Here is a 25,000-nt window from a genome sequence, read left to right as displayed (position 1 = left end):
CGGTCGCAGCGTCACGCTCCGCTGCAGACGACAAGGCGTCGTGGAGGTGGAAACAGAAGCTTCCGTTTGAAACGTCTCTGAAGAGGCTGGAAGCGTGTGGAGGACAACAAAGACGGCTTTTCGTTTTTTCTTTGTTTTTACTGGTAGGCGGAGCCTCTGAAACATGCCACACTGACACAGCATTTCACAGACAACACACGTGGTAATACTGTCCAGTTCACAGCGTCCGGGGCTCGTCCGCCCCAACGCAAGGACCCGGGTCGCAAAGTTAAAACTCCGCTCCGGGATTTTGAGACGAACGTGTGGAATATTGAGCCGGTTCCACCTGTCCGTCCATCCGACCATCCACCCATCTCTTCATCCATCCACGCATCATCCGTCCATCCTGCCATCTGTCCGTCCATTCATCCATCCATCTCTCGCTCCATCCAACCATCCATCCATCTGTCCATTCATCCGTCCATCCGTCCGGGTTCAGAAAGTAAAAATTCCACTCCGGTATTTCAAGTTGACCGTGTTGGACATTGAGCTCGTCGGGCTTTTTCCGCTTCCTGGACCTGGACTGTTCCTCTGGAGGGAAAACCCGAAACGGACTTCAGTGCTGTTTGTTGTTATCCAAGATGCAAAGAGAAACAAGTTTTAAAAAACAACAACAACAACAACAACCAAAAACAGTAGCTGTATCTGGAAACGTCCGTAAGAGCCAAGAAGGAAAAATAACAACGTTGCATAAAAAGTAGTCGGGGGGTCGACTTCCTGCGGGACACGCTGTGACTTCCTGTTCGAATCCACTTTGATTCTCCACCGTTTCAGAGTTGCATTGGGAGGGGAGCGGAGATGGGGACCTCAACAGGGCCCCACAGTACAGTTGCCCAGTTGCCCCCGGCCACCAGATTTGGTCCATGGGCAACCTTCATGTGCGCTCTGGTCTGGTCGCCTTGTTGCCAACAACGTTTCACATGTTTAAAACAATAAATATTAAACAGGATCATTATCGCTGATTCATAAAATGACAAAACATTTTGGAACCATTTTGTCAAGTCTTGGAAACTTGGCAAACGCTTCTAAAAGTTAAGTGTCGGGCCCCGTTCAGGTCTCCTAAAATCTCACAAGGTCACCGCTGGCCCATGGAGGGGGCCACAAGGTCACCGCTGGCCCATGGAGGGGGCCACAAGGTCACCGCTGGCCCATGGAGGGGGCCACCGTCCTTGACTCCTCCCCCCATGGAGACCCTGAATGCTCCATCTGAAATGTTTCCGGAATGTTCTGTGTTGGGTCCAATTCAGTCACGGCAGAAAAAGTCCAAAGAGTCCAAGATGAAAGGATAAAAGAAAATGTATATATATATGTATATATATATGTATACACATATATATATATATACTGTATGTACATATATATATTATTATATATGTACATACAGTATATATATATATATATATGTACATACAGTATATATATACCATATATATATGTATATATATATGTATACACATATATATATATATATACTGTATGTACATATATATATATAGTATATATATACTGTATGTACATATATATATTATTATATATGTACATACAGTATATATATATATATGTACATACAGTATATATATGTATATATATATGTATATATATATGTATACACATATATATATATACTGTATGTACATATATATATATATATACTGTATGTACATATATATATATATACTGTATGTACACATATATATATACTGTATGTACATATATAATAATATATATATGTACATACAGTATATATATACTATATATATATATGTACATATATACATATATATATATGGTATATATATAAATATGTATCTGTATCTGTATAAATATCCAAAGGAGAAGCTGAGATCGCTGCCAGCTCCAAGATGGCCGCCTCGAACAACGCGTCCACATCATCGGTGCCATAACTTAAAAATAATAATAACAATGATAATAACAACAACAATAATAAAAACAAATCCAAAGAAACAACAATATGAACAACATCTGTCCAGCTGTGCACGTGGTCACACACACGCTGTTAAATAGAAACAGTAGTAACCTTAGCAGCAAAAAGACAAGCCCCGCCCCCAAACCACTGCTCAGAAACTGTCTCACTGCGGGGGAGGGGGAGGAGGGGCTCATGCAGGGAGACAGAGTGTGTGTGTGTGTGTGTGTGTGTGTGTGTGTGTGTGTGTGTGTGTGTGTGTGTGTGTGTGTGGCGTCCTTCCTCTTCTAGAACAGCATGCTTTGCCTCCTGTTGATCTTCCCGTTGCCTAGACGACAGGAAGGAGGTTTACAGAGTTGAAAACACACATTAAATCAACACACACACACACACACAGCGTGACGTCCCTGCTGAGCACCATCACCAGGTGGTGTCGTTGTCTTTTAGTTGTGTAGAGTTTGTAGCAGTGGTTTTCAACCTGTGGCTCGGGGCCCCCTGGTGGTCTGCAGAGGAACTGCAGCTCAGGTCATGAACCTGTCTTACATCTTTTCTTTCTTTGTTTATGTCGAATGAATATGAACAAATTGTTTCACTTTTTATTCTGATTTTTTTTTTATCGATGATCATTTTCTAAATGTTGTAAAAGATTTAATTGTTTTTTTATTTAAAACCTTGAAAATGCAAAAAACGGTCTGTGTATTAAATCTAATATTATGTAATGTACTATATAGTATTTTACGAATGAATTATAGAATATAATATTCAAATATATATTTTGTAAGTATATATTTTTGAGATTTTCAAATGGGCTGTGACTCAGAACTAAAAACATTTATTTTATTTTATTAATTTCATTTGACGTTTTCATAAAATCCAGTTTGGTGAAAAAATGAATTTTCAGGAGAAAAGTAAATAAAAATCCAAACGTCTGCAGCACCAAGGATTATTTAAAAACACTGTGTGTGTGTGTGTGTGTGTGTGTGTCTATGTGTGTGTGTGTGTGTGTGTGTGTCTGTGTGTGTGTGTGTGTGTGTGTCTGTGTCTCTGTGTGTGTGTGTGTGTGTGTGTCTCTGTGTGTGTGTGTGTGTGTGTGTGTGTGTGTGTGCACCCACCAGACTCAGGGTAGGCAGAGCTCCTGCATCCAGGGTCTCGCTGCAGTTGAACTTCTTTCAGCGTGAAAATGGAAACGACTGGAAGCCAAAGAAGCAGACAGACAGGAAACAGTCACAACAGGTGGAGGTTTGTTGAGGACGACGTGGTCGTTTGGTGATTAAACATCCACCCGCTGCACCATCAGTTGACCATTCAGTTTGGTGACAAACCACGACGTTGTGCGGAACTTTAATAAGGAGAAAACTGAAGCGTCTGGTGGTTCTTGGTTCCCAACCTGTGGTTCCAGACCCCTCAGGTGGTCCCTCCCTAGCTGTTCTACTTCCTTCCTGTATTATTTTTTAATGTAGAATAAATAATTCAACAACATTTGTGTGAAAGTGTAAATACCCAAAATGTAAAATGGAAAGACCTATTGGGACTAAACTTAAACCAAAGCACCTGAAGGTGTCCCCCAGGGCCCCATGCTGGGCCCCCACTTACTTTGACCTTTGCTTTGGACAGAAGTGGCGGAAGACCCCTGGTGATAAGTTCTAAGCCTTAGTTAGAATCTAAAATGTATTTCCAGATGCGGTGCAGGGCTCCACTCTGACACATTCCATCAATAAATATGGAATTATGTCAAGTTTGATTCCAAAATGAATATTGTTGCACAAAAATAAACGTGTGGCACAGCGAATGCAACTTTTCCAGGACAGCTCTTTGTGTTCCAGGACACTTTGGGGGAAATGATTTCATACTCCATGAATTTGACATGACTGGAAATCTACATGAGGTTTTTCCAGGTTTTTCCAGGTTCCCCCAGGATGTGACTCCAGGTTCCACTCACTCTCAGGGAGCGAGAGCACGCGCAGCCCCAGGTTCCTGAAGTACGACTGCTTCATGGACTCGTCGGCAGAAATCCTCTTTTTGGACTCGTACTGGAGGAGGCACAAGGAGGAGGTTAGAAATATAATAATAATAATAAAACATAATATGAATAACAACATACAATAATAATAACATACTCATAACATAATAATAACACACAATAACAACAAATACTAATAACACCATAAAATACAATTATAATTGTAAAATAATAATATAATAAACATATTCAATCAATTTAAATAAACTCCAAAAAATGAAGATTAAAATACAAAAAAGTCAAAAGTCAAGGAAACGTCGACCGCTGCTGCTCAACTGTTTCATGAGAGAACCTTAAACGAGGAAGATTAGAAAGAAATTCAACGACATTCACCTCAATGTTAACGTGTTTATATAAGAATTAAAACTGACGTCACCACAAAAAGTCATAATAATCACAAAAGTCATCATCATCATTAAAGTCACCTTGAGGAAGCAGAGCAGCAGCTCGATGCCCTCGGTGTCCAGTCTGAAAAGAGGGAAAGGAAACAAACTCAAGTTTATTTATGACAGAAAAACTCAAAAAAACACCAAATTGAATCAATAAAAAACATAATACTCTTCAATCAACTGAATATGATGAATTATTTTTTTTTTATAGTTTATATTTTATATTCCTTCCAAACTCATCCTCAACGTCCCCGTTCTGAATTAAACATTTCATGAAAATTATTAGAATTATGATTTTTTTTCTCATACTAATAATATGAAAATATTAAATATTTTAATCAAACCATTCTAATCCCATACAATTTAAATTTCAGACTTTAATACACTTAAACTTCATTTATTTTGTATTTAAATGGATTGAATCGTTTTTCAAGTCAATTATACAGATATATTATTTGTTGTAACACACAATAAATAACCATACAGTGCCCCACACACACACACACACACACACACACACACACACACACACACACACACACACACACACACACACACACACACACACACACACACACACACACACACACACACACACACAAACACACACACACACACACACACACACACACACCTGGGGGCGTGGTTGATGAAGGGCTGGGGCTTGTACTTGGGAAACTTGTAGGACCTGAACTCCTGGACGGCGAAGATCCCAGGCCAGGTCTCCTCCGTGGGAGTTCCTGTTGGAGCCGGGTGCACATCAACAAGCTGCGTAACCACAGCAACAAGCCGCCCTAACCACGTCAACAAGCTGCTATAACCACGTCAACGAGCTGCTATAACCACGTCAACGAGCTGCTATAACCACATCAACAACCTGCTATAACCACGTCAACGAGCTGCTATAACCACGTCAACAAGCTGCTATAACCACGTCAACAAGCTGCTATAACCACGTCAACGAGCTGCTATAACCACGTCAACGAGCTGCTATAACCACGTCAACGAGCTGCTATAACCACGTCAACAAGCTGCTATAACCACGTCAACGAGCTGCTATAACCACGTCAACAAGCTGCTATAACCACGTCAACGAGCTGCTATAACCACGTCAACGAGCCACCGTAACCACGTCAACAAGCTGCTATAACCACGTCAACAAGCTGCTATAACCACGTCAACGAGCTGCTATAACCACGTCAACGAGCTGCTATAAACACGTCAACGAGCCACCGTAACCACGTCAACGAGCTGCTATAACCACGTCAACAAGCTGCTATAACCACGTCAACGAGCTGCTATAACCACGTCAACGAGCTGCTATAACCACGTCAACGAGCTGCTATAACCACGTCAACAAGCTGCTATAACCACGTCAACGAGCTGCTATAACCACGTCAACAAGCTGCTATAACCACGTCAACGAGCTGCTATAACCACGTCAACGAGCCACCGTAACCACGTCAACAAGCTGCTATAACCACGTCAACAAGCTGCTATAACCACGTCAACGAGCTGCTATAACCACGTCAACGAGCTGCTATAAACACGTCAACGAGCCACCGTAACCACGTCAACGAGCTGCTATAACCACGTCAATGAGCCACCGTAACCAAGTCAACGAGCTGCTATAACCACGTCAACGAGCTGCTATAACCACGTCAACGAGCTGCTATAACCACGTCAACGAGGCACCGTAACCACGTCAACGAGCTGCTATAACCACGTCAACAAGCTGCTATAACCACGTCAACGAGCTGATATAACCACGTCAACAAGCTGCTATAACCACGTCAACGAGCTGCTATAACCACGTCAACGAGCTGCTATAACCACGTCAACGAGCCACCGTAACCACGTCAACAAGCTGCTATAACCACGTCAACGAGCTGCTATAACCACTTCAACGAGCTGCTATAAACACGTCAACGAGCCACCGTAACCACGTCAACGAGCTGCTATAACCACGTCAAGGAGCTGCTATAACCACGTCAATGAGCCACCGTAACCACGTCAACGAGCTGCTATAACCACGTCAACGAGCTGCTATAACCACGTCAACGAGCCACCGTAACCACGTCAACGAGCTGCTATAACCACGTCAACGAGCCACCACAACCACGTCAACGAGTTGCTATAACCACGTCAACGAGCCACCACAACCACGTCAACGAGCTGCTATAACCACGTCAACGAGCTGCTATAACCACATCAACAAGCTGCTATAACCACGTCAACGAGCTGCTATAACCACGTCAACGAGCTGCTATAACCACGTCAACGAGCTGCTATAACCACGTCAACGAGCCACCGTAACCACGTCAACAAGCTGCTATAACCACGTCAACGAGCTGCTATAACCACGTCAACGAGCTGCTATAAACACGTCAACGAGCCACCGTAACCACGTCAACGAGCTGCTATAACCACGTCAACCACCCACCGTAACCACGTCAACGAGCTGCTATAACCACGTCAACGAGCCACCGTAACCACATCAACAAGCTGCGTAACCACAGCAACAAGCCGCCCTAACCACGTCAACGAGCTGCCATAACCACGTCAACGAGCTGCTATAACCACGTCAACGAGCTGCTATAACAACATCAACGAGCTGCTATAACCACGTCAACGAGCTGCTATAACAACATCAACGAGCTGCTATAACCACGTCAACGAGCTGCTATAACAACATCAACGAGCTGCTATAACCACGTCAACGAGCCACCGTAACCACGTCAACGAGCTGCTTTAACCATGTCAACGAGCTGCTATAACCACGTCAACCAGCCACCGTAACCACGTCAACGAGCTGCTATAACCACGTCAACGAGCCACCGTAACCACGTCAACGAGCTGCCATAACATTTACATTTACATTACATTTAGTCATTTAGCAGACGCTTTTATCCAAAGCGACTTACAGTTGTTCAAACACCGACGGACGCAGCCATCAGGAGCAATTAGGGGTTAAGTGTCTTGCTCAAGGACACTACAGCATGCTAGCAGGAGCAGCCTGGGATCGAACCAGCAACCAATTACTAGACCACCAGCTCTACCGCCTGAGCTACCATCCCCATAACCACGTCAATGAGCCACCTTAACCACGTCAATGAGCTGCCGTAACCACCTCAACGAGCTGCTATAACCACGTCAACGAGCTGCTATAACCACGTCAACGAGCTGCTATAACCACGTCAACGAGCTGCTATAACCACGTCAATGAGCTGCTATAACCACGTCAACGAGCTGCTATAACCACGTCAACGAGCTGCTATAACCACGTCAACGAGCTGCTATAACCACGTCAACGAGCTGCTATAACCACGTCAACGAGCCACCGTAACCACGTCAACGAGCTGCTATAACCACGTCAATGAGCTGGTATAACCACGTCAACGAGCTGCTATAACCACGTCAACGAGCCACCACAACCACGTCAACGAGCTGCTATAACCACGTCAACGAGCTGCTATAACAACATCAACGAGCTGCTATAACCACGTCAACGAGCCACCGTAACCACGTCAACGAGCTGCTATAACCACGTCAACGAGCTGCTATAACCACGTCAACCAGCCACTGTAACCACGTCAACCAGCTGGTATAACCACGTCAACGAGCTGCTAAAACCATGTCTACGAGGCACCCTAGCCACGTCAACGAGCTGCCATAACCACGTCAACGAGCTGCTATAACCACGTCAATGAGCTGCTATAACCACCTCAACGAGCCACCGTAACCACGTCAACGAGCTGCTATAACAACATCAACGAGCTGCTATAACCACGTCAACGAGCCACCGTAACCACGTCAACGAGCTGCTATAACCACGTCAACGAGGCACCGTAACCACGTCAATGAGCTGCTATAACCACGTCAACGAGCTGCTATAACCACCTCAACGAGCTGCTATAACCACGTCAACGAGCCACCGTAACCACGTCAACGAGCTGCTATAACCACGTCAACGAGCTGCTATAACCAAGTCAATGAGCCACCGTAACCACGTCAACGAGCTGCTATAACCACGTCAACGAGCTGCTATAACCACGTCAACGAGGCACCGTAACCACGTCAATGAGCTGCTATAACCACGTCAACGAGCTGCTATAACCACGTCAACGAGCTGCTATAACCATGTCTACGAGGCACCCTAACCACGTCAACGAGCTGCTATAACCACGTCAACGAGGCACCGTAACCACGTCAATGAGCTGCTATAACCACGTCAACGAGCTGCTATAACCACGTCAACGAGCCGCCGTAACCACGTCAACGAGCTGCTATAACCACGTCAACGAGCCACCGTAACCACATCAACAAGCTGCGTAACCACATCAACAAGCCGCCCTAACCACGTCAACGAGCTGCTATAACCACGTCAACGAGCCACCGTAACCACATCAACGAGCTGCTATAACCACTTCAACGAGCTGCTATAACCACGTCAACGAGCCACCGTAACCACGTCAACTAGCTGCTATAACCACGTCAACGAGCCACCGTAACCACGTCAACGAGCCACCGTAACCACGTCAACGAGCTGCCATAACCACGTCAATGAGCCACCTTAACCACGTCAATGAGCTGCCGTAACCACGTCAACGAGCTGCTATAACCACGTCAACGAGCTGCTATAACCACGTCAATGAGCTGCTATAACCACCTCAAGAGCTGCTATAACCACGTCAACGAGCTGCTATAACCACGTCAACGAGCTGCTATAACCACGTCAACGAGCCACCGTAACCACGTCAACGAGCTGCCATAACCACGTCAATGAGCCGCCTTAACCACGTCAATGAGCTGCCGTAACCACGTCAACGAGCTGCTATAACCACGTCAACGAGCCACCGTAACCACGTCAACGAGCTGGTATAACCACGTCAACGAGCTGCTAAAACCATGTCTACGAGCCACCCTAACCACGTCAACGAGCTGCTATAACCACGTCAACGAGCTGCTATAACCACGTCAATGAGCTGCTATAACCACGTCAACGAGCTGCTATAACCACGTCAATGAGCTGCTATAACCACCTCAACGAGCCACCGTAACCACGTCAACGAGCTGCTATAACCACGTCAACGAGCTGCTATAACCACGTCAACGAGCTGCTATAACCACCTCAACGAGCCACCGTAACCACGTCAACGAGCTGCTATAACCACGTCAACGAGCCACCGAAACCACGTCAACGAGCTGCTATAACCACATCAACGAGCTGCTATAACCACGTCAACGAGCTGCTATAACCACGTCAATGAGCTGCTATAACCACCTCAACGAGCCACCGTAACCACGTCAACGAGCTGCTATAACCACATCAACGAGCTGCTATAACCACGTCAACGAGGCACCGTAACCACGTCAACGAGCTGCTCTAACCACGTCAATGAGCCACCGTAACCACGTCAACTAGCTGCTATAACCACGTCAACGAGGCACCGTAACCACGTCAACGAGCTGCTATAACCACGTCAACGAGCTGCTATAACCACGTCAACGAGCTGCTATAACCACGTCAACGAGCTGCTATAACCACGTCAATGAGCCACCGTAACCACGTCAACGAGCTGCTATAACCACATCAACGAGCTGCTATAACCACGTCAACGAGCTGCTATAACCACATCAACGAGCCACCGTAACCACGTCAACGAGCTGCTATAACCACATCAACGAGGCACCGTAACCACATCAACTAGCTGCTATAACCACGTCAACGAGCTGCTATAACCAAGTCAATGAGCCACCGTAACCACGTCAACGAGCTGCTATAACCACGTCAACGAGCTGCTATAACCACGTCAACGAGGCACCGTAACCACGTCAATGAGCTGCTATAACCACGTCAACGAGCTGCTGTAACCACGTCAACGAGCTGCTATAACCATGTCTACGAGGCACCCTAACCACGTCAACGAGCTGCTATAACCACGTCAACGAGGCACCGTAACCACGTCAATGAGCTGCTATAACCACGTCAACGAGCTGCTATAACCACGTCAATGAGCTGCTATAACCACCTCAACGAGCCGCTATAACCAAGTCAATGAGCCACCTTAACCACGTCAATGAGCTGCCGTAACCACGTCAACGAGCTGCTATAACCACGTCAACGAGCTGCTATAACCACGTCAATGAGCTGCTATAACCACGTCAATGAGCTGCTATAACCACCTCAATGAGCCACCGTATTCATGTCAACGAGCTGCCGTAACCATGTCAACGAGCTGCCGTAACCATGTCCTCAGCCTTCGACCTCAACCTCCGAACTCAGCCTCCGACCTCGACCTCAGCCTCCGACCTCAGCCCCCGACCTCGACCTTGACCACAGCCTCCGACCTCAGCCTCCGACCTCGACCTCAGCCTCCGACCTCAGCCCCGACCTCAGCCCCGACCTCAGCCCCGACCTCAGCCCCCAACCTCGACTTCGGCCACAACCTCGACTTCGGCCACAACCTCGGCCTCGACTCCGACCTCAGCCTTGACCTTGACCTCAACCTCAACCTCGACTTCGACCTCGACCCCAGCCGCGGCCCCGGCCAAAACCTCAGCCTCAGCCTCCAACCTCAGCCCCCAACCTCAGCCCCCAACCTCGACCCCGACCGCAACCCCGACCTTGACCCCGACCTTGACCCCGACCTCAGCCTCAACCTCAGCCCCGGACCTCGACCTCAGCCTCGACCACAACCTTGGCCTCAGCCTCAACCTCGCCCTCAACCTCCGACCTCAGCCTCCGACCTCGACCTCAGCCTCGACCACAACCTCGGCCTCAGCCTCCGACCTCAGCCTCCGACCTCAACCTTCGACCTCAACCTCCGACCTCAACCTCCGACCTCAACCTCCGACCTCAGCCTCCGACCTCAGCCTCCGACCTCGACCTCAGCCTCAACCTCAGCCTCAACCTCAGCCTCCGACCTCAGCCCCCGACCTCAGCCCCCGACCTCAGCCCCCGACCTCAGCCTCAGCCTCAACCTCAGCCTCAGCCTCGGACCTCAGCCTCCGACCTCAGCCTACGACCTCGACCTCAGCCTCAACCTGAGCCTCCGACCTCAACCCCCGACCCCGACCTCAACCTCAGCCTCTGACCTCTACCTCAGCCTCAGCCTCCGACCTCAGCCTCCGACCTCAACCTCCGACCTCAACCTCCGACCTCAGCCTCCGACCCCGACCTCAACCTCAGCCTCTGACCTCGACCTCAGCCTCAGCCTCCGACCTCAGCCTCAGACCTCAGCCTCCGACCTCAGCCTACGACCTCAGCCTCCGACCTCAGCCTCCGACCTCAGCCTCCGACCTCAGCCTCCGACCTCAGCCTCCGACCTCGACCTCAGCCTCAACCTCAGCCTCAACCTCAGCCTCCGACCTCGGCCTCCGACCTTGACCTCAGCCTCAACCTCAGCCTCCGACCTCAACCCCCGACCCCGACCTCAACCTCAGCCTCTGACCTCGACCTCAGCCTCAGCCTCAGCCTCCGACCTCGACCTCAGCCTCAACCTCATCCTCGACCTCAGCCTCCGACCTCAGCCTCCGACCTCAGCCTCCGACCTCGACCTCCGACCTCGACCTCAGCCTCCGACCTCAGCCTCCGACCTCAGCCCCCGACCCCGACCTCAACCTCAGCCTCAGCCTCGACCTCAGCCTCGACCACAACCTCGGCCTCAACATCGGCCTCAGCCTCATCCTCAGCCCTCGACCTCGACCTCGGCCTCGGCCTCGGCCTCAGTGCTACATCAGCACTGGATATGAAGCTGGCCTCAGAGCGTGCCCTCCTGCAGACATCTGTGTATTCCTGGTGAAAGCTGTTTTCTAAATACACGTTGAGGAGGTAACAGTCCAGTGAAGCTTCCTGTCGCTGCTTGATCCTGGTGACCTGCTTCCACTCACATGTTCAAACCTTTTTTATGTTGTTTTTATTTTATTCGTTCATGACCGTTTTTATGTATGGTCTTTGAATATTTTCATGGACCATATGATTATTGTCACCAGGACACCCTGGGAAAATACAATAAATAAATACAATCCAATAAAATCAACAAGGGAACAAACAGATCAGCGTGGAAAGGATCTCACCAAGTAACCTGAAGATCAGGTGGAGCTCGTCCTCCACCGTGGAGCCTGGGAACAGAGGCCGACCAGCGGCCATCTCATAGAAGATACAGCCTACTCCCCTGCACACACACACACACACACACACAAACTAAATGAAATACATTGAAACTGGCCCAGACTGAGCGTGCAGCAGCTCTATTGAACCAAAAGATCTATAAAATCGTAATGGTTTGATGACACGTTTAGTTACCAGGAAGCTTTTACATCAATAATTTAAAAAAAAAGATTGAATTGTTCAAGTTCAATTATTCTGATTCATTGTTCCAGAAATAAAGTGACCAAACCACATGAAATAGCATGGAGGTATACCTGATGATGTTTAAACAGATGGTAGGACCTACCACATGTCGATCTGGGTGGAGTACTCAGAGGAGCCCAGCAGGACGTCTGGGGGCCGGTACCACAGCGTCACCACCTCGTTGGAGTAGGTTTTGGTCGGAACCGACTTTGCCCGAGCCAAACCTGCAGAACACCACCGCAAGTTGTGATCGGCCGCAGCACTGTGCTCATGCACGACTCACAAACCATGCGCTCGGAGCCAACACCGCCTTCAAATGAGTCACTCCATCAAAAGGTGAATGTTCGACTCCAACTGAAACAAATACTGAACTAAAAGAAAGGTGGAGGTGTTTCATAATTCATAATCAATGTGACTGATTTACGCTCTCATTCCAGCTAAAGGCATCATTTTGACTTTGGGAATGAAATGCTTCCTGTGAGAGTTGCCTTCCCGACGGGGAATCGAACCGACTCTTGTTCCTCCTCTGGTTGAGGGTGGAGGAAGTCCTCCCTCGCTCAGCGTGCGTTACACCCACCCGACCCAACCAAGCCAGAGTGGGACAAAGGCAACGACTCTTTTTAGCCAGTGAGTCGTCAGGAAGCCACTCCCCAAAAGAAGTGGAACCTTTGTCACGACTGATAGTTGTGACTTTCAGAGTGAAACTTGTTGTGATGGACACAGAGCTGCTGTTCTGCTGGAGCTCATCACCTCATCACTCACTGCAGCCTGCCAGTTTGGAGCTTGCAACGCAGGAGCTGCTGTTCTGCTGGAGCTCATCACCTCATCACTCAGTGCAGCCTGCCAGTTTGGAGCTTGCAACGCAGGAGCTGCTGTTCTGCTGGAGCTCATCACCTCATCACTCACTGCAGCCTGCCAGTTTGGAGCTTGCAACGCAGGATCTGCTTTCCATCATTTTATTATTATTATTAAGTGGAAGACTTTTGCGGCGCCACCCGGTGGCCTCCCACGGCACAGCAGTGCTTGAACAGGACCTGACGGCTCGTACGGCGTTCACCTCCTTCTCTGTTTATTTTTCTGCGTCGTTTGTGCGTCTACAGGCGTCGAGGGCCAGGGTGCGGTTCTCACCGAAGTCGGCCAGTTTGAGCTCCCCGCGCTCATTGATGAGCAGGTTCTGGGGCTTGAGGTCCCGGTGCAGGACCTTCCTCCGGTGGCAGTAGGCCAGGCCCCGCAGGATCTGGAACAGGAAGATCTGCAGGAGGACGAGGAGGAGGAGGAGATCAGGGAGGGAGTTTTTGTTGTGCAACATTTTTTAATAAACCTTCTTGTAAAATATAAATCTAAAATATCTTTCATGTTAAAACAATATCAGAAAAAGTCAAAATAAAATATAATGTTTTGGGAAAAATTAAACATGTTTTAATATATATTTTTATATGTATTATTATTTTAGGATTAAAACAGTATTCAAACATATACAAATGTAATATCAAATATTTCAATTATTTCAAAATAAAATATTTAAAATCTAAAAAAATACTGAGATGGTAAAATATAATAAAAAATAATAACATTAAATAAAAAATAAAATATTTATACATTTATGAGCAGGTTTTTCAATATAGTATATAAAAAATATATTAAAAAGCTGAAATACTTAAATATGAAACATTTAAAATATGTAAATATAAAAAAAGAATACATGTTTAAATACACAGAGTTTAAAATCCTTCCTCACCTTGACGTTGTGCATGCTCATGATGTTTCCACAGTCGTCCATGTACTGCTTCAGATCCTTGTCCTGCACAGGAAGTGATGTAACAATAAATCTAAATCCATTTGATCACATAAACATAATGAGGAACACAGCTCCATGCAGCTCCATGCAGCTCCATGCAGCTCCATGCAGCTCCATGCAGCTCCATGCAGCTCCATGCAGCTCCATGCAGCTCCATGCAGCTCCATGCAGCTCCATGCAGCTTCCAGTCGCACACAGGCTTCATTCCTTCATGAAGCTTTTAGGTTGTCCTCCCTTGGCTTTCCTTATCTTGTCCTGACCAGTTCTTTTCTGCGCCTGTGAGTTCAAGCTGCTGTGACGTCTTCTCTGACTCCCTGAAAATAAACCCTTGGACTCAGAGCTGCTCTTGAGCACGTCTCTGACCCCCCCCAAAAACCAACGTCTGTCTGCCTCTTTGTTGAACACCACCCACTGACAAGCTGCACATTAAAGCCTCCCTTTCATTTGTGAAACAGTGTCATCCGTCAGACAGGAAGCAAAGGCGTAAGGACCATGATGCAATGCGGCGCAGACTCACCAGGTACTCGAAGACGAGCGTCAGACTCTTCTCTGTGTGGACGATGTCGTGTAACGTCACGATGTTGGCGTGTTTCAAGTCCTTCAGCAAGGAAACTGGAGGAGGGAGGGAGGGAGGGAGGGAGGGAGGGAGGGAGGGAAGGAAGGAGGAGAGAGGGAGGGAAGGAGGGAGGGAGAAAGAAGGGGGCCAGAGGGAGGGAGAGAGGGAGACAGGGAGGGAAGGAGAGAGGGAAGAAGAGAGGGAGAAAGAAGGGGGAGAGAGGGAGGGAAGGGGGGAGGGAGGCAGGGAGGGATGGAGGGAAGGAAGAAGAAGTGGGAGAGAGGGAGGGAAGGAGAGAGGGAGAAAGAAGGGGGAGAGAGGGAGGGAGAGGGAGAGACAGGGTGGGTGGGAGGGAGGGAGAAAGAAGGGGGAGAGAGGGAGGGAGAGAGGGAGACAGGGAGGAAAGGAGGGGGGGAGGAAAGAGGGAAGGAGAGAGGGAGAAAGAAGGGGGGGAGGGAGACAGGGAGAAAAGGAGGGAGGGATGGAGAGAAGGAAGAAGAAGTGGGAGAGAGGGAGGGAGGGAGAGAGGGTGAAAGAAGGGGGAGAAAGGGAGGGAGGGAGAAAGAAGGGGGAGAGAGGGAGGGCGAGAGGGAGACAGGGAGGGAAGGAGGGAGGGAGTGTTAATGTTATTATTGAAACACATACTACAATAAAGTTTGTTGATTTTAATTGAATTGAGAGAGAGAAAGGTATAGAAGTGAAGGAGGTGCAGAAGTGAAGGAGGTGTAGGTGGGGGTGTAGAAGCAGTTATAGAAGTGAAGGCGGTATAGAAGGAGGTGTAGAGGTAAAGGAGGTATAGGAGGCGTAGAAGGAGGTGTAGAAGTAAGGGAGGTGTAGGTGGAGGTGCGTGCTCCACCTACCCTCCCTGATGGCGGTGCAGGGCGCTCCTTCCTCGTGCTCCAGTCTGATCTCCTTCAGCGCCACCAGCTTGTCAGTCAGTTTACTACGCCCTTTGAACACCGTTGCATAGGTGCCCTGACACACACACGCACACACACACACACACACACACACACACACACACAATACAATCCATATGAAATATTAAATATGATATATAGTTTCTGCTTCATGTTATAGTACAGGGGTTCCCAACCACTGGGCCGTGGCCCGGTACTGAGCTGGAGAACAAATGGCACCGGGCAGCAAGGACGGCAAAAGGAAATTGTCCATGTATGGATGTGGATGTCATTGACCATATATGGACGTGTTTGACGTGGCCGTCATTGACCATATATGGACGTGGACGTCATTGAGCCATATATGGACGCTGACGTCATCGACCATATATGGACGCTGACGTCATCGACCTAACTCCAAGTTTGCATCGGGTTGAAAGGCGGCAGGAAGTGATGCTCAGTCCATGGGAACTCGGAAAACTGCAATTAGAGTGGGTGGTCCCCATGGTTGACATGACATAGAAGAGTCGTTCAAAACCACGTTGTACTGTTTTGTCAATAGAAAGCTGAACAACAGGACGGACGCTCAGATCAGCTCGGAAATTCCATAAATGGCCGTTGCTTTACAGGTTTCCACACACACACACACACAACACACACACACACACACACACACACACACACACACACACACACACACACACACACACACACACACACACACACACACACACACACACACACACACACACACAGCATGCACGGCGGCAGCAATCAGGGTGTAAACAAAAATAAATACAATTGTGGTAAAGTGCTTATGGGGCTTAATCGGGGCAAAGCAGATTTAACGGCAACATGTGAATACGGGGATTAGCGTCCTCACAGCCCTCCACTCGTCTGCACTGATACTGCCACGGAAAAAAGGGTTTGGGGAACCAAAACGGTCGGGGATCCCTGCTCTAGTAGAGAGTGAAAAAAGGTAAAATAATTAAATGAATGAATACGACTGTGATTTGGGGATGGTTGGAGCAGCCACACCTGACCGTGGCATGGCGATAGTGGCGCCGCCCCTTGCGCTTTGCCTGCGCCGGCGCTCAACTTTGCACATTTTAGTATTTTTTTCCGTTTTTTATCATAATGTCGCCAAAAGAGCATTGGCAGTTATCTCTTACGGCCGTGATGCATACTCGTGGATATAAAAACTTCCTGAAAGAACAACTTTGGGACTTTTTATCCGTGGAACTAGAGTGGCTGACTGAAATTTTCACTCTCAACAACACAAAAAACAAAAATGGAGCTGCTGTTCCACAGGGCCCACGGAGAAAGCACCGTGGTAAACAAGGCAGCATTCGGGTCAGAATGAGGACGCAACCTTAGCGTCCACCTCTGCCAAGCATCCTTCTTGCCAACGACCAGTCCCTGGAGAACAAGATGGATGAACTTCGGGCGAGGATAAAATTCCAACGAGTCACGAGAAACTGTTACGTCCTCTGCCTGACGGAGACATGGCTGAACCCACTGGTGCCAGATGAAGCCACTCATCCAACCGAGTCTTTCTCCGTGTTCCGTGTCGACAGATCGGGGAGTCGGGGAAATCCAAAGGTGGAGGCGTCTGCCTCATGGTAAACAACCGCTGGTGCCCCAGCAACAACATCAGGACTCTCTCCTGCTCCTGCTCGCCAAACCTGGAACAGCTGACCATCTAATGCCGTCCATTTTATCTCCCCCAGGAATTCAGCACGGTCATCATCACAGCCGTTTATATTCCACCTCAAGCGAACACCAACACAGCCCTGTCGACCTGTATGATGTGTTGTGTGGATTTTAAAACAAACATCCCGACCCGGCTGTGGAGGTGACTGGGGACTTTAACAGGGCGAACATTAACTTTGGACCACTGCTACACAACGTACAAGAACGGATACAAAACCGTCTCCCTCCCTGGTTTCGGGAAATCAGATCACGCCACGATCTCGCTGGTTCCCGTTTCCAGGCCTCTGATAGTGTGAGAATCGGTGGTGACAAAGGAAGTGAAGTGGTGGACAGACCAATCAGAGGCTGCGCTTCAGGACGCTCTGACTGACATCGACTGTGACATGTTCCAAACAAGTTCAAGTGACGTCAGCGAGTTTACGGAAGTAGCGGTGAGCTTCGTGGCTACGTTAGCGTACAGCATCGTTCCAGGGGTGAAAGTTCGGATATTTCCAAACCAGAGACTGTGGGTCGATAAATCCATCCACTGCGCTCTGAATGCTTGTATGGCCGCTTACAACGACAGTCTTGTATCCGGAAATATGGACAACTACAAAGCGGCATCTTACAATCTGCGGAGGGCGGTGAGGGACGCTAAACGGACGTACAGGGAGACTGTGGAGCTACAGGTGGAGCGGAGGGACACCAGACGCTTGTGGCAGGGGCTGTGGACTATAACAAACTACAAGAGCAGCTCCTCCCCAGCCACGAGTGTGACGCCTCCCTAGCCAACGAATTGAACTCCTTTTATGTGCGGTTTTAGTCTGGCAACAGCACCGCTAGCTCGCAGGCTAATTGGAGTTGACATCTTGACATCAGGAGGGCTCTGATGTGGGTGAACACCAGGAAAGCTGCGGGCCCAGATGGCATATCTGGGCAAGTACTGAAGACCTGTGCTAACCAGCTAGCCCCGGGGTTCACTACAATATTCAACATCTCCCTGGCTGAATCAGTGGTTCCGTCCTGTTTCAAGAGGTCCACCGTCGTTCCTGTTCCGAAGATCACCTCTCCTGCCTGCCTGAATGACTACCGTCCGGTGGCCCTCACCTCAGTGGGCATCTCAGCCTGGCCCCAGGTGGTCAGGGTGGGGAAGCACATGTCCAGCTCCCTCACCCTGAACACAGGATCCCCCCAGGGCTGCGTCCTCAGCCCCCTAACGTATTCCCTGTACACACATGACTGTGGCCAGGTCCAGCTCCAACACCATCATCAAGTTTGCTGACGACACCATTGTCGTGGGCCTGATCACCGACGGCGATGAAAATGCCTACCGCGAGGAGGTGGCTGACCTGTCACTCTGGTGCCAGGACAACAGCCTCCACCTGAACGTCAGCAAAACTAAGGAGCTGATTGTGGACTTTAGGAGAGGATTACAACGCGCACGCGTTGTAGGACGCACGCGCCTTTGGTGATTAATGGGACTTCTGTTGACAGGGTGAGCAGGTTCAAGTACCTGGGAGTCCACATCACAGAGGATTTAACATGGACTTTACAAACAGACACTCTGGTGAGAAAGGCGAGGCAGCGTCTTTACCACCTCAGGCAGCTGAGGAAGTAGTAGTGTGAGGAAGGTGTAGTAGCAGAGCTGCAGGATCATGAAGGATCCTCATCACCCCAACAACGGACTGTTCCAGCTGCTGCGGTGGAGCAAGAGCCTCCACAGCCACACAGCGACAACAGAGACTGAGACGGAGTTTCTACATCAAGACATAAGAACTGTCAACGCTGACCTCACCAGGGGTCCTCACTGAGCCACACACATAGGCTCCACTGCCTTACTGTAGTGTATGTAGCATACTGTACCGCATACTGTGTCACTGTTCTGGGTTGTTTGGTGTTACAGTATTGCTTTGTAGTACTGTTGTATACTGTGCTGTATATCTCACAAACACTACCTCACTTTATTCACATGCCACTTTAATGCACATATCTGTATATACATAAATAGTCTATCCCATATACATAAGTCTATTACCTTTATTTCTATTTTGTACCCACTCTGCATTACTTTGAGTTATTATTGTATTTTATTCTATATATTTTATTTACTTCTATAGTATTCGACTTACTGCATTACGTTTTAGTAATCAGTTAGTTAGTCAAGTAGAAATTCTTAGGTAGCTACTTCAGTCTAGAACATATTGTGTGTAATCACTGGGTGCGTTGCATTGACATTTTACTGCATATATGTATGAAAGTATGTATTTGTATGAAAGTATGTATATGTATGTGATGAATAAACCTCTTGAATCTTGAAACCTGGATCAAGGTGATCATGGTGGATCCAGGATCAGAGTGTACACCTGTTGCTCGTTGGTTGGTTGGTCTAACGAGCAACAGGTAAAAGCCCCATCCCCACACACACTCCGGAGAGGAGCCCTGGTCATGACACATGTCCATCTGCTCCTGGCTTGTTCCAACTATCCCACTGTCTAGAATAAACTGTGTGTCTGAAACCCCATCGTCTGTGTCTCTGTGCTGGAGGCCAAACTGTCACAGATACAAAAGTTAAAACACAAATACATATAAATTGTGGTGTCGCTGCTAAATGTGCATTTTGTTCAAATGTTTGCACCGACCTCTCCCAGTTTGTCCAGTTTGATGTAGGTCTCCAGCTTCCCGAAGCCAATCTCCGACTGAGGAGGGAAAAAAGAGAAGAAAACATAAAACAAATAAATGCTCAAGGGAAGGAAGCAGGAATGTCTTCTGTCTATCAGTCAGGGTTGATAACGCCCAACCAGCCGGTTACCATCGCAAACTAACCTCCTTCCGAGTGACTCTCACCATCAATCGTGCATCAGCCACGCCCCCTATCTGCCCGTCCCAGCGTCCGATTCACTAAACATATTGCGCTAATGAAATGACAGCACTGCCACGCTGTAACGTTTTGCTGCTGAGTGCAATTTGCACTTGTTTTGCGTCTGCGGGGAGGGGAGGGGGGGTCACCCACGCTCAACACGGTGAGCACAGCAGCGCCGTTAACTGTTAGCCGTTAGCGGTGCAGTTCACCGTTTGCGGTGCTTAGAGAATTAGAGGTTCGCCTTTCTGTCATTTCTGTTTTGCGCAGGTTAAGTGACTGCAAAAGACGTGCAATCCTAATCCAAAGAAGCTACATGGATTAGAAAGGATTTTATAACTGGTATGACTAGTTTTCTAACTCTTATGATGAGTTATATAACTAGTATGACTAGTTTTGCAAATAGTTAATGGAGAACTAGTATGACTAGTTTTATAAAAAGTGTCTCTTTCACAAATATTATGAAAAGATGTGTAACTATGCAATGTATGACTAGTATAACTAGTTATATAACTAGTATGTCTAGTTGTATAACTAGTATGTCTAGTTTTATAGCTAGAAGGACTTGTTTTACAACTAGTTTATGTAGTTGTATAACTAGTATGATGTATTGTATAACTAGTAAATCTAGTTGTATAACTAGTGTGCAGTGTCTAGTTTTATAACTTGTATGTCTAGTTTTATAACTAGCATGTCTACTTTTATAACTAGCATGACTAGTTTTATAACTAGTATGTCTAGTTTTATAACTAGTATGACTATTTTATAACTAGTATGTCGAGTTGTATAACTAGTATGTCTAGTTTTATAACTAGTGTGTCTAGTTTTATAACTAATATGACTAGTTTTATAACTAGTATGTCTAGTTGTATAACTAGTATGTCTAGTTTTATAACTAGTATGTCTAGTTTTATAACTAATATGACTAGTTTTATAACTAGTATGTCTAGTTTTATAACTAATATGACTAGTTTTATAACTAGTATGTCTAGTTTTATCACTTGTATGACTAGTTTTATAACTGGTATGTCTAGTTTTATATATGTCTAGTTGTATTACTAGTATGACTAGTTTTATAACTAGTATGTCTAGTTTTATAATTGGTATGTCTCGTTATATAACTAGTACATCTAGTTTTATAACTAGTATGACTAGTTGTATTACTAGTACGACTAGTTATATAACTAGTACGACTAGTTATATAACTGGTATGACTCGTTGTATAACTAGTATGACTAGTTATATAACTAGTATAATTAGTTATATAAGTAGTATGTCTAGTTGTATAACTAGTATTTCTAGTTTTACAACTAGTATGTCTAGTTTTATAACTTCTACGACTAGTTGTATTACTAGTACGACTAGTTATATAACTGGTATGACTAGTTGTATAACAAGTATGACTAGTTATATAACTGGTATGACTAGTTGCATAACAAGTATGACTAGTTATATAACTAGTATAATTAGTTATATAACTAGTATGTCTAGTTTTATAACTAGTATGACTAGTTGTATTACTAGTATGACTGGTTATATAACTAGTATGACTAGCTTTATAACTAGTATAATTAGTTATATAAGTAGTATGTCTAGTTGTATAACTAGTATTTCTAGTTTTACAACTAGTATGTCTAGTTTTATAACTTCTACGACTAGTTGTATTACTAGTACGACTAGTGATATAACTGGTATGACTAGTTGTATAACAAGTATGACTAGTTATATAACTGGTATGACTAGTTGTATAACAAGTATGACTAGTTATATAACTAGTATAATTAGTTATATAACTAGTATGTCTAGTTGTATAAATAGTATAAGTAGTTTTATAACTAGTATGTCTAGTTGTATAAATAGTATAAGTAGTTTTATAACTAGTATGTCTAGTTGTATGACCAGTATAACTAATTATATAACTAGTATGTCTAGTTGTATAACTAGTATAACTAGTTTTCCGTACACACACACGCACGCACACTGACCAGCGAGGCCCTGCGGGAGCGCCGGCTCAGCGGCTGGTCGAAGGGGGGGCTGCTGAGCTGCAGCTTCTCCAGGTAACCATCCGGGATCCGGATGTCGGCAGGAAGGGACAGACGCTTGTTGAGGTCCTGGACGCAACACACACACACACACACTCAATGTCTGCTGTGATCGGCCGGGGCTGGCTTTTGCCGCCGGGGCTCACACGTTAATGATCCTTCCGCAGGTTCACCTACGGAAACCACACACACACTCTTTTAGCTGCATGCTAACAGAAATAGCGCGGAGGGGAGGAGGTCCCCACTTTGATGCTGAGCTTCCACGTTCGATAATAGATCTGAAAGATCCACGGAAATAAAGTCGACAGTAAAATCTGACGAGGACGAGTTTGAAAAGTTATTTATTAACATCCGACTAAAAAGCAGTTTGATGTAATAATAATAAAAATAATAATAATAATAATAATAATAATACTGGATATATGTATTGTTACTGCAATTTGTTTTCTTTATTTTAATCTCTGCATTTTTCGGGATAAAAGTGTCTTTAACACGACAACCCCAGAACAAACAGACATGGGTGAGGTCTCGATAGAAGCGGCACGTTTGGGACGTCTCCTTGTTAGAGTTTGATCCATCTCTCTTTGGAGCAGAAATGAGTGGAAAAACTGTCGTCATTTCATGAGTTTGAGGAGCGGGGCGCTTTGTGACGTCATCGCCCCCAGTCCAAGCTCCATCTCTGGGAACTCATCCCCCTCCAGCCACATGCAGGTTGACATCTTCACAGACAGCTTAAGCCAGTGCTGCGCTTAAAGGAAACTCTGAAAACTGTAATACATATCTAAAACCACTCAACTGGACCCTGTGTTTTGCTTCCGGTTACACGCGTGCTGCCCATTATTATTATTATTATTATTATTATTATTAATAATAATAATAATAATAATAATGAAAATAATAGTAATAATAATAATAATAATAGAGATAACAAATAATAATTATGTATTATTAATACAAAGTAATAATGACAGTAATAATAATAATAATAATAATAAAATTAATAATAATGCAACAGAATCACCCATCGCCACCGAATTGAACAGTAACTATTGAATGACTGAGCATTTTAACAGAGTAATACCTGAAAAAAGTATTAAGTATTTATTGCTTCATGTAGATAAATGCTGGTGCAGATCCAATGACTACAATTCATTCTGTGTATTTATTTCATATATTTTGTGTTTTCAAATTATTTGTGTATTTATTTCACATATTTTGTGTTTTTATTTAAATTATTTGTGTTCATTCATTTTGTACATTTTTTGAAGTTATTTAATTTAATCTGGATATTTATGTCATGTCTTTATGTTATTCATTACGGTATTTATTTGACAGATTTTGTGTATTAGTATTTTATTTACTTTGTACATTGATCTTTACATTAAATGTAAAGATAAGTGATAAGACAAGTGACAGGAAAATACTTAATAGATCAAATACATTTTATTTGATCTATTGAGTATTTTCCTTTCACTCATTTGACTTATTTTGTTGTTGTATTTTGCAGATGCTCTGATCTGCCACCAGGGGGCACAGCACCACCAGCAGCTGAATCCTCTGCTAAGCAATTGAAACAAAAAGAAACCCCACCACACCACCTTCTAACTCATGATTTTATGATGAGTTTTTTGGGAGGGTGGAGGGTAGAAAGGTGGAGAACAAGAGGGTGGAGAACACGGTGGAGCTATCTCTGACCTCCATGGAGATGCTGCAGTGGACCCTGGTCTCAGACAAGAGAAGGGTGAGGGAGAGGATGGAGAACAGGGTGGAGCGTGGAGAAGAGGGTGGAGTATCTCTGACCTCCATGGAGATGCGGCGGTGGACCCTGGTCCTCAGACAGAGGAGGTGGAGGACAGGGTGAGGGACAGGGTGGAGAAGAGGGTGGAGGGAGGAGTATCTCTAACCTCCATGGAGATGCGGCGGTGGACCCTGGTCCTCAGACAGAGGAGGTGGAGGACAGGGTGAGGGACAGGGTGGAGAAGAGGGTGGAGGGAGGAGTATCTCAAACCTCCATGGAGATGCGGCGGTGGACCCTGGTCCTCAGACAGACGCCCGTTGGGGACTGCACCTCGTCAGACGACGTCCCGGACGCCTGGTCGCTCTCCCCGTCAGAACCCATCTTCAGGTTCTCATGGACGATGTCTGGAGGACGGAGGGAGAGAGGGTGGAGGAAGAGGTGGAGACGTTAGCATGACTGGACACATTTAGGCTGAGCTACACCGCAGCTCTTAAAGCCTGGTTCCCATTCGTTGCTGATCTGCGGTTGGTGTTTTTTAACCTTTGACGGACTTTCCATGTGACCTGTGTGCAATTTGGTAGAAATACCTTGACTAGTAGCACCAGCCTAACTAGTAATTCACTGACTAGTAGCACTAGCCTAACTAGTACTATACTGACTAGTACTACTTGCCTAACTAGTACTATACCG

At 46.2% G+C, this 25,000-nt stretch overlaps 1 protein-coding gene across 1 annotated transcript in view; it reads right to left on the bottom strand.

Annotated features, from left to right (window-relative positions):
• Positions 1-1,862: 1,862 nt before the first annotated feature.
• The window catches only part of cdk17 (cyclin dependent kinase 17), a 46,218-nt gene continuing 23,080 nt past the window's right edge, over positions 1,863-25,000 (bottom strand). Inside the window, exons 4-17 of the mRNA XM_080022577.1 lie at positions 24,581-24,714; positions 22,516-22,641; positions 20,313-20,369; positions 15,943-16,057; positions 15,044-15,138; positions 14,467-14,529; positions 13,857-13,980; positions 12,832-12,952; positions 12,452-12,549; positions 5,007-5,112; positions 4,409-4,451; positions 3,903-3,993; positions 3,076-3,153; positions 1,863-2,291 (exon numbers count right to left, since the gene is read on the bottom strand). Coding sequence (XP_079878703.1) covers positions 2,251-2,291; positions 3,076-3,153; positions 3,903-3,993; positions 4,409-4,451; positions 5,007-5,112; positions 12,452-12,549; positions 12,832-12,952; positions 13,857-13,980; positions 14,467-14,529; positions 15,044-15,138; positions 15,943-16,057; positions 20,313-20,369; positions 22,516-22,641; positions 24,581-24,714 — 1,292 coding nt within the window. The 3' untranslated portion in view covers positions 1,863-2,250. The remainder of the gene's footprint in view (positions 2,292-3,075; positions 3,154-3,902; positions 3,994-4,408; positions 4,452-5,006; positions 5,113-12,451; positions 12,550-12,831; positions 12,953-13,856; positions 13,981-14,466; positions 14,530-15,043; positions 15,139-15,942; positions 16,058-20,312; positions 20,370-22,515; positions 22,642-24,580; positions 24,715-25,000) is intronic.

Source organism: Zeus faber (assembly GCF_960531495.2).
Source record: "Zeus faber genome assembly, chromosome: 21".
Taxonomy (NCBI): Eukaryota; Metazoa; Chordata; class Actinopteri; order Zeiformes; family Zeidae; genus Zeus; species Zeus faber.
Note: the sequence above shows the minus strand (reverse complement) of the source record. Positions and strands in the feature narration are given on the sequence as shown.